This window comes from Clinocottus analis, unplaced genomic scaffold (genome assembly GCF_023055335.1).
Source record: "Clinocottus analis isolate CAN_PGR_092001 unplaced genomic scaffold, fCliAna1.0.p SCAF_7, whole genome shotgun sequence".
Lineage (NCBI taxonomy): Eukaryota > Metazoa > Chordata > Actinopteri > Perciformes > Cottidae > Clinocottus > Clinocottus analis.
Window position 1 is genome coordinate 1,850,756 of NW_027176229.1, and position 13,413 is coordinate 1,864,168.

The window sequence follows — 13,413 nt, forward strand, 5'->3', positions numbered from 1 at the left end:
CACTTTTAAACATCCTTTTTATTAACTCTTTTCAACATTACCAATTCATTTATAAACAGATCTTTTTTCCATTTCAACAGTCGAAAAATACAAAATGAATAAACACAAGGAAACCAAAACAAACCAACGCACACGTTCTGTACACAATGACGCACAACAGGACTGTGTTGAGGAGCAGTTGAGGCAAAGCACACGTCCGTCATTCAACTTCATACTCTGAGCTAGTACCTCGAAAAATAAGCATCTCATACAAACTTTGTATATAAAAATAATGGTTAAGCCAATATCTACTTAAAACATGTTGTGTACCAAATACAAAATTAAATAACAAAATAGTCAACATTGGCAAGAGGACATAATGTGACGACACAAATAGATTCATAAATAATAAAAACAAATAAAATAAAAGCAGGAAACTGTAATAATAACATGAATAATAAAAATAATATTATTTATCTGTAGGTTTTCAATAGACATCCTCAGTTCACATTTTTCGACTACACAGAGTCCAGCACTTCTCCTACTGAACCAACAGGGGGCAGCACAAGCACACTCATCTTTTCTACTTTGGAGCAGGAACAAAAAGTGTGAATGGTGTTTTCTTAATATTCTCAGCAGCAGTGGGACTCATTTAAACAGACTGTCACCATCATGACATCCTCCATTTACGCTTATTGCTCAAAAGCATCACGATCTTAAAAAACACCCGATTCCAGAGATAACTGGCTTTTCAGATGTTCAACTAGACAAATAACACATCAATTAAAGTGTGCTGGTGACTTTGATGCGTCAAAGTCAAAATGACAAGTGTTGCCTGCTGCTTAAGAAAACCGCACAACTTTATACAACAAAAACAAAACAAAAAAACAACCTCTTATTAATCTTCAAAATGCAGCCAGTGCATTTTCTTAAACCCTTTCACAGAAAAATTTGAAACTCGGGTGTCGACAAAAATAAACAACTACAAAGAACGGCAAAAAATAAACAACAGATTTTTGAGTTGTCCGTTTAAAAATGACGTTGGCTTATCGAACCAGCGCAAGTAGCGTTTCTTCTGTCGAGTTAGCCAACCAGCGGCTAACTTTGTAGCTTCAGTGGAAAAAAACAACAACAAAAGTAGCGGGGATCAAAACAACCCCAGCTGCTCTCAGAAGGAAACCTCAGCTCCATTTAGCTTTTACTGTGAAGGTTTGTAGCATTTCTCCTTTTTTTTAAAAAAGACTATAAAGTCATACAAAGAGAGGAAAATTAGCTGTCCTGAAATATACAGCACAATGAGGCGAGAGGGTGAAGAGAGAAGCGATCATAGAAATCTGTAGAGATTGTCGTTCCCTTCCAACACGGGATACTTGGTTTTTAGACGACGACGTCGGGTTTGTCTTTACTCCGGGTCAGACTCTGCTTAGCAGAGAGGATCTGTGGAGACAGGAAGGAAATGGCTGTTTGTTTGTTGTGTGTACTTCTACCTACGCAACACAATCTGCTTGTTCTCTTTTTTTACAACGTGAACAAGGCTCGTAACCCTTAAAAGTCGGGTCACAAGCCGCTTCTACACTCGGTAGCAAGCTAGCACTGCTGCTAGCTCCCGCTACCTTTGGTGGTTGTCGGGGAGCTCCAGGGAGCTAGCAGGGAGGTAGCGTAGAACTAGCAGCAAAGCTAGCAGAGACACCCCCCTAGAAATTAAATAAAAAAGTAGTATTAAAATAGTATTTATTTCACAGGGACAGGGCACCTTAAAGTATAACAAAAGCTGTATAAAATACAAGATCCTAAACTATCCACTCCTGAGAAAAAAATAATCTGCATGGATCCAAGAGAAACATTTTTAATTTAAAAAAAACACTTCGAAAATGATCAATGCATCTTGGGTCAACTCTAACATTTGAGCAAAACTATAAATTGAGTCTATAGATAAAAAATTGTGACCACAAACGCACCCCCTCTCACAGATCCAAAACCTGCTCTGACCTATGACTCACACATCTACAGTAAATCCTTTGGGGGATGGTTTTCATTGATGGTTTTCATTGTCATTCTGTTTTTTTTCCTCTCATCCATCTTCTCAAACACGTGCAGAGAGCTGTGTGATAACGGAGGAGGGATGGGGGCTGTCATTGTGTGAACATGACGGATGTGCTCAGCGCGTGCCTTTGCCAGCGACGGAGTGATGAAGAAGAGCGATGAGCACCTGTGCGTTTAATGCGTTTATTGAATAACGTGCAGGTCAGCGTCTGTGTGACCTCCTCTGGGTCTGCTGGGTCAGCAGAGAGGCGGGACGGGATGTGAGCCGACAGGCGGGATGGAAAGACTCCAAAGCTCCCCGAGGGTGTGTGTGTGTGTGTGTGTGTGTGTGTGTGGAGGGAAGAGGGAGGGGTTCATACGCACCTCAGAGACTTCCATCTGTCCTTCTCCATGTTGTTCTCAGGACCTTCGCTCTCGTACGATGCCAGGTATAACGCTGCAACAAGGGAATCAGAATATTCAGGACTCGTCTTTGCTTCACCTTTTGAATACTGGAAGCTTTTTTTGCTTTTTGTTCTGATAAACAATGTGTTAGTAAAAAAAAGGAAACATTTGGATGGGTGGCAACATTAATAACTTTTTTTTGTATTCATACACATCTGCCTAATATATATATATATATATATATATATATATATATATATATATATATATATATATATATATATTAGGGCTGGGCAGATTAACGCGTTAACCCAAGATTAATCTGAGGGAATATAATCTGACAATCCTTTAACGGCGTTAACTATTATTTGATCATGCGTTAACTATTTGATCATGCATTAACTGCATTTTTTTAATTTATTTTTTGCATTTGGAGGAGCTTATTGCTTTAAATCTCTCCAGACGGCGTAGTTCAGACCTGGCGTCTCACGGCTCTCCCAGTCCTGCCCGCGTGAGGTCAATCAAATATGAAAAATAAATAAATAAGATAAACGCCATGAACGCAATTACAGCAACACTGCTTTTACTTTGAAGGCGTGCGCTTCCGTAGCCTCGCCGACTGACACGCAGCACTAGCACGTATTGTTCTGCGGTCTGATCCACTATGCAGAGACCTTTAAGTCAGTATCACAGAAAAACTGAACTGAAAATATTATTGCTTTTGTGAATCAGTTGCTGGTCTTTAACATACATCTTTAAGGTAAGCAACAGACTGAACATGGACAAAATAAGGAGTGGTTTGTCCCTGGCTACTGAACAGTACCTGTTCAAAAAATATATATATATATATATTTATAAACTATATATGTATGTATGTTAACTTGTTGTTGCTCCACAGTGCTGTTATATTGCTCTGATAACATTGCTTTAAAATAAAAGCATGCAATACACTTGTTTTTTTACTTCATTGTTGAATTTGGCGCATAATGCGATTAATTGTAGAAAAATCATGCGATTAATCGCGATTACTGTTTTTCAACTTTGCCCAGCCCTAATATATATATATATAATGTATCTTAAGTATGCTAGTAATCTGACCTTCTCACTATTGGCCAGAAAGAAAAGAAATAATGTGTCTTATTTAAACAGGTGTTCATATATTCATGCACAAACATACCATCTTCAGTGAATACTGGAGCCGTCAGCAGGTACTGCAAGATCCTGCGATCCTTCTCAAACGGACACTCCACTTTCTTCCAGGCCATGAACTCGCTCACTTGTTTGGCGAGTTCCCAGAATTTCTGAAAGAATATATCAAAATCATATCTGATAATTCATGATAATTCACAACTTTGTTTGATCATGTGTCATTGGAAACATTTCACATGATAAATAAATGCATTTTAGTTAAGCTCTTGTCATTTCCTCTCATCAGTAAAATGCTTGAGTTTCATATTAGATTAAATGTTTTGAGTAGGCTTCATTTTTTCAGACAAAATCAGGCTCCGTCATTTGGCCCAAAAGTGTACTGCAGATATAAATGTTTAATGAAAGACGATTGAAGAGATTCACCAGTCACCCAGCGGTGGGTCCTGACTCTAATATGGACTGGATGTAGTGACGTCAGAGATTGAGACACAAACTCATGTTTACAATCTTTACAATACATCAAAAGAGAAGTAGATTAATTTATATAGACTTCTATACAACCAGAGCAATCGCCCTCTGGTGGTCAGGAGAGAAAATGCAGCTTCAACACATAAAGCATAGACTTCTATACAACCAGAGGAGTCACCCACTGGTGGCCGGAAGAGAGAATGCAGCTTTAACACATGAATCATATACTTCTATACAACCAGAGGTGTCGTCCCCAGATGGTCAAGAGCGGGCCCGGGGTGGGTAATTGCGAGAATCGGGAGAGTTCCCGGTGAGCCGCTTCACTTCTGGGCCGGTCGAGAATTATTTGTTGACATTTGTCACGTTAGTGGATCTTATCTTAAAGTGGGCTACATACGTTCCGCATTCTGACAGCCTCTGCATGAGTTGTACCAAGCAAAGAAGTTCACCCCTCCCAAATAGAGTTGGTTCGGTCCATTGTGGAACCAAACAACTCTATTTGGGAGGGGAGAACTTCCTCGCGTGGTACAACTGGTATACCACGCTAGGAAGTTCTCCCCTCCCAAATAGAGTTGGTTCGGTCCGCAACGCGTCTTTTCCAAAAGGTTTTCTCAGGCTGCCGATAGCTGGGCCGGCCCGACCGCAACGATGCGCATCAGGGAGGATGGACGGGAGGAAGAGAGCAGGAGGGGCTGGAAAAGCCAGGTTAAAAAAAAAAAGGCGTTGGAGGAGGATGCTGCCAAATGTGCCAAGCTAACCGATTCATGTTCAAGAGGACAAACACAAGGGGCAACTGGTAAAGAGAGACAAAGGTCTGATGATTAGCAACGTAACTATTCGGCTGACGTTGTAGCCTTGATTAATATCGTTGTAGTGTTTTCAACCTATTCCCAAGCAAAATATTAAATTGAATTAAAATATTAGCATTTTTACATCAGCCAAAATATACTCTCACAGTACAACCTCCTCACAGATGCTTATCCTGTCAATGGGTTAGCATATAAGTTTATATTGACTGTGAGTTGAACTGTAGTTCATTATGCCTCTTTGTTAAAGAGTGGCATACGTTTCAAATGTTTTATTTATTTATTTCTGCTTTTGTTAATTTATCAACCTATCCTTGTGGAATAGTGGAATAGTTTTTGTTAACTTCTCATCTTAAGTGGATTATTATTGTTGTATTTAACCTTTACATTTTTTGTTGGACCATGGTATTAATAAAAAGAAACTACCGGATAGTAAGAGCTGAACTTTTGCTTCATTTATCCAATTTCCACTAGAATGGAAAAAGTGGGCCGTTCTTGAGCCTGAAATTCTCGGGCTTAAAAGTGGCCCCATTCCGGCCCTGGTCAAGAGAGAGAATGCAGCTTTAACACATGACGCATAGACTTCTATACAACCAAAGGAGTCGTCCCCTGATGGTCAGGAGAAAGAAAGCAGGTTTTAGAAAGCTTGGCTTCACTCAGCAAAAGTTGCCGCCTGGTTCTGACCCTTTGACTGACTGGGCTTTCTTTTTCACTACAAATAACACGCCAGGTGGCGCTGCCTTTGAGCAAGGCATTGATCATTGTAAGGCGCCACTGAGGCTGCACAGTGACCCAGCATGCTGTGATTCAGCTGTCCTGAAGTATAAATGTGTTCAAATGTAGCGTATAAAAGTCACAAGAGGAAAGGACAGAAAAAGGAATCAGCTTCCGGTGGAATGAAACCTTAAAGTAGAGCCTGATTCAGCATAGCTGTGGCCAAAGACCGATGGAAATGTTTCTGCGTACGTTCCATGGAAACACAGCTGGACTTCACACATTCTGGTCTCACTTCTTCATTCTCTAACACTCTTTAGGGAAGTGAAGATAAAAAACGTCGCCAATAGTGACGCCGGGGGAACTCCCTCCGGGGAATTCAATAATTCAAGTTTACCTCAAAGTTGACATGTCCGCTCTGCAGCCTGTTGGCACAGCCCTCGTTGAGGAAGTAGATGTCTTTGATAAGCAGGCTGAAGAAAGGGATGACGATCTGCAAGACAAGAGAAGAGAAAAGGAATTTAATTTCATCAGGACGATGCAAGGATGGGGCGGGGGGTTCTGTGTGACTCACAGGTGTATGATCTCTAAACAAGTCAATTCAAGGGAAAAAAGGGATTACAACAGACAAAGAGGATATCTTATAACGTTTAGTATCACTTCTAGTGAACAAAAGAGACCTTCTTCCAATCCGTCTGATCATAAAGGTATGTTCCAGTCTCGCAGGCCTGTAGTAGCACGTAGCAATACGACCTTTAAACACCACTATATAATGCACCGATTGAGACGAAGTGAGACGAAGAAGAAGACGAAGACGAAGAAGAAGAACAAGAACAAGAACAAGAACAAGAACAAGAAGTTCCCACAACCTCACCATTAACATTGACAACTCTACTCTGTCCCCCTCCCCTCACATCCATAACCTCGGCATCATCTTTTGATAGTCACCTCACCTTCGAACGTCACGTCAATAACATCACCAGGACTGCATTCTTTCATCTCAAAAACATTGCACGCCTTCGTCCGTCACTCTCCTCCTCCACTGCCGAGATTCTGATTCACTCGGCCATCACTTCCAGACTCGATTACTGCAACAGCATCCTTTTTCGGCTCACCATCCAAAATCCTCAATAAACTCCAGTACATCCAAAACTCCGCCGCACGTCTGCTCACTCATAACCGCTCCCGTGACCACATCACCCCCGTCCTCCAGAACCTCCACTGGCTCTCCATCCCTCAACGCATTAACTTTAAAATCCTTCTTCTGACTCACAAAGCCCTTCACAACCAGGCCCCCGGCTACCTCACCGACCTGCTCCAGCACCACACTCCCTCCCGCTCCCTCTGTTCCTCTGATGCCAACCTCCTGTCCACCCCACTCATGACCAAGCGCCCAAAGTGGGGTGACAGAGCTTTCTCCATCGCCGCTCCGTCCCTCTGGAATTCACTCCCCAAACCCATTAGAGACTGCTCCAACCTGACAACTTTTAAATCACTAATCAAAACGCACCTTTTTAGATCTGCTTTTAATGTGTAAATACTGCTGTGATTTTATATGATGTCCTTGTTTTACGTTGATTTTAACCATATAAAGCGACTTTGAGTATTTTGAAAAGCGCTATATAAATAAAATATATTAAGAAGAAAGAGAAGAAGAGCTCTGCAGGAGCGGGGGGTTAAGGGTCTGGTGTGTGGTCTACAAATAGATCTCTCTATTTACAGCTGTAACTGTTCACTAGTATTTCTTTAGGTTTAATCAATGGGTCAAAGAGGTTTAACCAGCTGATCTGTTATTTGTTGCTATGAAACAATTGTTTGATTACTTTAAATTTGATCATCTATGAAGTTTTTTTTTTTTTTTAATTTTGACTGGATAAAAAATTATAATTATTATTATTATTATTCAACATTTCATTACATTTTATAATCTAAGCCGTTCCATGAAAATAAGATGTGTCATTACTGGAACTATCATTTAGCTGCACTGTAATGCTTGATATTTTATTTATTTTCCTTGGTTTTATTCATTTTTATTCCCGATAATAATCTTGACCGTTTACCTCTTTGCTCTACTTGTTTTAATTTATTATTAACATGAATTTGTCAACACAAACTACCCGCTGCCTAGTGTCCACATCAATACAACAGCAGTCCCACAGCTCCTTCAGTAAATCAAACACGTCACGGACCGTGAAATATTTCCGTCCTTTCGGCAAACAACAACAACAAAACTAAAACAGGAAGACTGGAGCGCACATGTTGGCTCTGTTGATCCTCCCTCACAACGTCAACAGCCCAGTGGGCGCCTGGGACGGGTCATAAACAAGCCCCTCCCTTAAAAACGCAGAGGAGAGGTCACAAGGGCACGGAACATACCAGACTTCTTGTCTTGGGAACTTTCCGTTCCCCACACGACCTCTTGTCCGAGTGCGTTTGCATTTCTGAGCTCCCAAAAAAAAAAAAAGGGCTCACTTGCATGCCTCAGGGAGTCGGCTGCATGTTGACAGAACACTCTGTCTCTGTGGCAACACGCGTATCGGACATGTGATGTACAAGTGGGAGACGACAACCACCAGCGTTCCGCCTCCTCTGCTCACATCTTATGACTGCATTTGATGCAAATTGGACTCCATGAAGCACCACCGAACCCCGCCTTGTTTTCCAGCGGTGATGGTTTATACCTGTGCATGTGATTAAAGCCCTTTGCGGTGCATTCAGGGGAGGGTGATGGTTTGTACCTGTGCATGTGATAAAAGCCCCGTGCGGTGCATTCAAGTGAGGGCTGACCTGCAGGTGAACCAAACTGAAAATAAAGGTCAGACGTTATGTTCCTCCATCACTCACCTTCTCCCTGCTGCTGTTGGCGGTGATGGACCGCTGCGTCGCTCCTCGCAGGGCCGTTCTGTAGTTGTAAAAATTGCTGGAAGGATCCATCTGGTGCTGCGGAGAGAAATAATACAGTCAGTTTTATTGGGTCCACAAACAAACAAACAAACAGGTGAGCAGAGCGGATTTAAACACGTTTAGTTGTTCCAGCGATGAGACTTTAGTTCCTGTTGTGATGCTTCGACTAGGACGTCTAGTTTGACAGTCATTGTGAAAAATAAAAAAAAGTTTAATTTGATCAAATACATATTTGGAAACAAATTAATTTTCTAGCAGATAGATAATGAATTACTTTGATAGAATATAAAAGCCATTTATTAGTTTTTTCTAAATCATTCATTCATCAAACATTTTAAGTTTCTCCAACGTGAGGATTGGATTCTCCTCTGAGAACATGTTTACAGTTCAGTACATAATTCAGTTGAAGTTATAGATTGTAAATGATATTAATGATTAAATGCATTATAAATGCAGAGAAAAAGTAATGAAATGTCTAAAATGAATCGCTTCCATTCCAACAACTATTTAGTAATTCAAACCCTACGTGCTGTGAGTTATATGATGAAGGAGATTAGAAGAGGAAGACGCCGTCGGATCTGTGACCTCAAACACATGTGGAGGAAGAGGAGAAGGAAGAGGAGCAGGAGGAGGAGGAGGAGGAAGAGGAAGAACTCCATGCAGCCCACTAACTATGACTCAGTGGGACGGAAAGTTCACTTCAAAAGAGGCTCACAGGGACAAAACCGTGGAGGGTAAAAGGAAAGAGTATCAGTCACACACCTCATCTCTTCAGAGAGAGAGAGAGAGACAAAGGAACCTGAAGAACAGAGTTTCCCGACCGACTCCAGAGCCTCAGATCTTGTTAAAAAAGGCCGACTGAACCTGCCGGGCTTCGGGAGCTTTATCCCTGCAGCGCCGAGGGTTTACTTTAACGTCTTTGAGGATGCATAGAGGCTGCTGCCTAATAAAAAGTATTCCTCACCAAAAAGCTGAGAGAACGCTTCGGTGCTTTTGTGAATTGTTAACATATCACATATTTAAGGCATGAAATCATGGGATTTGTAACACGCTATCTTGTGCCTTTTTTAAACTAAACCTGTTGGCCTTTAACGTAAAATAATATGCAGAATTTTCAAGCAGAATATCTATAAAATGTTCTTGGCCGCCGCCCTAAAACAGTTCGATTAAAAACAGTTTGAGGAATTAATCTCTCTCTCTTGCCCTCCATCTCTTTCACTCCCTCCCCATCCGCCTCCACTTTTCATCTTTTCAGGTTTTGCCTCCTAATATATCCCAGAAAAAAAATTCCCCTTAAAAAAAGGGCAGAGTTTCTTTTAAGAGCTGCAGAACCAAACATGTGCACACTTGTGTTTGATAAAACGTACCTCCAAGATGTCGAACTTGGCCGTCTTCACTTTGTTCCAGGTCTTCTTGAGCCGGGACACAGGACTCATGTTCATCCCGGCTGCAAGACAAGAGACACAAGATCGATGAGAGAGATATCACGCATCCATGAAGCACCAAACATGACCGCGTTAACACATAGCACTTTCCCATTCAGACAGACCCACTACCCCTCACGCCCCCACCGTGGTCATCCTTTCACAGCCCTTCCCCCTTTTCTTCCTCTCCGCTGTTGTTTCTTCTGACGCAGCGAGGCAAAAAGGCCACAAGAACAATGGCATTAACACACACCTCGTTTCCCCTCCCAGTGCTCGGCCTCCCATATAATAATCCTCTGTGTGTGTGTATGTGCGTGTGTGTGCGCACGCGTGTGTTCAGGAGGCTGAGGGTCACCGTCAGAGCAGAGCTACAACACAACACAAACAACCCTTGACACTAAAAAGGAAGTCACATGCACACATGGAAACATTTTAACACACTAGGTTTTTTTTATTTCCTGCTCTTCCTGGGAGACGGTTTGGTTCGGAGCGTGACACTTCGGCTCCGCAGGCGCCACAAACCAACGAGAGTCTGACCGCGAGGCGCCGTATGACTCTCGATCCGCTCACAGAGACACCAGTGTGTGTGTGTCTGTGTGTTTTTTGTGTGTGTGTGTATTTGTGTGACAGGTGTTGTCCGTGGTCGTCGCCCCACTGTTACACATTCTCCCCTTTTATGAGAGAACATTATTATATTATATCTTTGATGTCTTTTCCCTTTTAGCGTTGACACCATGTTGAAGGAGGAGGAGGAAGAGAAAGATGAGGAGGGGTAGGAAGAAGAGGAGGGGAAGGAGAAGGAGGAGGAGGGGTGCAGATAGAGTGTGTTTTATTTAATTGTTTTAGCAATTAGCTTTTTTTATTTTTACAGGAAACAAAAGGGTGTCATGCGCCCTGATTCTCACTTAATTCTAGTATCTAGAGAGCTGATTACACATCAGGTAGGTTCTGCTCTTTGTGGTCAGCTGTCAATTCGTCTAATACTTCATTCCAAGCTGGCCGGATCACACAAAAACCGTAAACTGTCTGGCCGACTCTATAAAAAGGTGAATTTGCTTTCAAAGTTTGGGAGGCCCAACCCTTCAATAGATCACTAACACGTTGTCTATCCCCGGTGGATCCCTGGAGGCGAGTCTGGTAGAGCCTGTGGTTCTCCCTCGATCTATTTCGCCCTCGGGGGAGAAAGACAGAGAGAGAACAGCTGGCCCTTGAGCATCTCTCCTCTGCTCTCCCCCCCTTCACTATCCTCCCTTGTGAGCTCTCACACTCTCTGGTCAGTGCTGACCATCTGCCTGGATGCTCTGCGTCCTCTTCCAGTTGAGGCCTCCCCCGCACTAAACCACTTTGGACTCACAGATGCCCCCCGGCCTGGGACGGTGACCAGCTGCCCTCTCCTCTGAACACTGGGAGATCTCTTAGAGCCCTCCAGCGAGGTCTCTGAACTGATCTTTAATCTAAGATGGCTAGTTTTGCTGAGCGAGAGAGAGAGAGCGAGAGAGAGACACACACACATACAAACACACAGACACAAACAGACAAACACACCCTTTGTTTGGGGTTAAGTGGGTTCAGGTCAAATGAGTCAGAACTCCTTCAGGATTCCTTGATTGAATCGGAAACCTTTTAAGCCACAACTCTGTTTTTCTAAAATATTTCATCCCACCAAAGTTACTGCTTACTTACTTTCTGCTCATCTTTGAGCAGTAAGGGGGAAACAAACCCAGTCAACATATATATAAAGTTTGTTTCAATGATCACAGACGAGAACAGAAGTCCCTTTCTGTCGATGCAGTCTGGAGTCTTTGAGGAGAGGGATAGAATAACGTGATGAACCACAACTCACATATGATGGCCATGAGGGAGTTGAAGTTGCCGATGTTGAAGCATTCGCGCGCCACATCGATGAAGAACTCCATGACTCGAGCTCGCTGCTTCTTCTTCACGGGCTGTGAACCACATGAAGAACAATAAAACATGAAACATCTGCATGGGGGGATGCCTGCACAATGCTTAAAGTACCAATGTTTGCTTGTACTTAATGGGACTATTTTCTGAGGAAATATTGGAGTATTTGAGAAAAGATTGTTGCTTTTCTTTTACCCTTTTGATTCTGAAAAATAATAATTATGAATCAATTTAAATCCTATATTCAGCTAAAATTGGGAAACGGGAATTAAAATTGAATATAGTTTGGTTTGATAATATAATAATTTTGTAATAATAATAAATGTCCAGTGGCAGCAGGATCAAGTGCCCAAAAGTTTCAAATCAACATTATTGATAATCACTGAATCATTTAGTCAGTTCTGAAGCAAGACTAAACTATTTGTTGTTTTGAGCTTCTGACATGAGAGAATGTCACGCTTCTTTCTGTTTTTGATTTCATGTTTGGGTTTCGGACTTTGTCATCTTGCGGCGGCCGAGTTTCAACATGAACATCATCAGTATTTGCAGCATAACTTCCTGTTTTTCCTCCTCACACTCATCCCTCACCATGCAGATCTCTGTCGCCACCAGATAACTGAGTCTGTTGAACCACTCCACGTACGCCTCCAGGTTGCTGGCCTTCTTGTGGTCACTGAAGCAGCTCTGCAGCAACAACAAAAACAACAGAATTTTAATTAACATTTGAGCTAATTGCAAAGCACAAACAAGATGATATTGGCTTTCCTCCCCAGTTAATGCATCACTGAACATACAAAATAAACTTCACTCTGCCTCTAGAACCACAATAGTGGCTGATGTCGTTCACATTGTGCGCGCTGGTCCTTTGTTTCCTCTTCATCTAATTCCACACATTCCTTTGGCCCAACGAGTCCATCAAGTGCTTCGCGCCAGTCGCATTTGAAAAACATGCAGTGTCGTCTTTTCCAAGTGACTCGCTGGAATACGAGGCGGGCTCGCTCCGTGTATAAAGGCAGCTTTATCCCCTCCACTCCTGTTGCCTAGCAGCCAAACGCCAGACAAGAGAGCCCACCGCCAAAGACACACATTACCCCCAAAAAGAGAAAAAACCTTGGCAGTGGCGGTTGCTAGGAAATGAGATGCATGAATGTCCATCTCATCCAGACAATGGAATGATTTGAGGAAATTGTTGGTGAGGTGTTTATGTTTCTGAGTGCATGCGTGTGTTTGTGTGTGTGTGTGTGTGTGTGTGTGTGTGCAGGGTGGATATCTGGTCTGCCGCTACAGTCTAGCAGTCACCTGACCTCACTGTGACCCGTGCAGCAGCGGCGGGCCTCTGTCTGTCTGTCTGTCTGTCTGTCTGTGTGTGTGTTGTGTAAACTGAAGATGCAGAGCTACTGGATGTGCTTCTCTTATCTTGGCGGTTCACTCAAAGTAGAACGTGCAGATGTTACCTTATCGTTGTCCAGAGGGTCTTTCTGGACGAAGGCCTGGACGAATTCCTCAGGTCCGATGTAACTCAGTCTCTCCTGAGGAGGAAGGAACAGGGAAAAAATTAACTCCCTGGATGCATCTTTAGCTCGGTGGAGAACGCTCAGGGACTTTTTGCTAGAGTTCGCAACACCTTTAGCTTCAGG

General features: G+C 42.6%; 1 protein-coding gene across 4 annotated transcripts in view; it reads right to left on the minus strand.

The window, feature by feature from the left end:
* The window catches only part of rasgef1ba (RasGEF domain family, member 1Ba), a 79,653-nt gene continuing 66,240 nt past the window's right edge, over window positions 1–13,413 (minus strand). For all 4 annotated transcript variants that reach the window (XM_068605061.1, XM_068605063.1, XM_068605064.1 and 1 more), the window contains 9 exons: window positions 13,231–13,305; window positions 12,365–12,460; window positions 11,715–11,817; window positions 9,815–9,894; window positions 8,388–8,483; window positions 5,941–6,036; window positions 3,584–3,707; window positions 2,386–2,458; window positions 1–1,416 (listed from right to left, as the gene is read on the minus strand). In XM_068605061.1, the coding sequence (XP_068461162.1) occupies window positions 1,392–1,416; window positions 2,386–2,458; window positions 3,584–3,707; window positions 5,941–6,036; window positions 8,388–8,483; window positions 9,815–9,894; window positions 11,715–11,817; window positions 12,365–12,460; window positions 13,231–13,305 (768 nt within the window). In that variant the 3' untranslated portion in view covers window positions 1–1,391. The remainder of the gene's footprint in view (window positions 1,417–2,385; window positions 2,459–3,583; window positions 3,708–5,940; window positions 6,037–8,387; window positions 8,484–9,814; window positions 9,895–11,714; window positions 11,818–12,364; window positions 12,461–13,230; window positions 13,306–13,413) is intronic.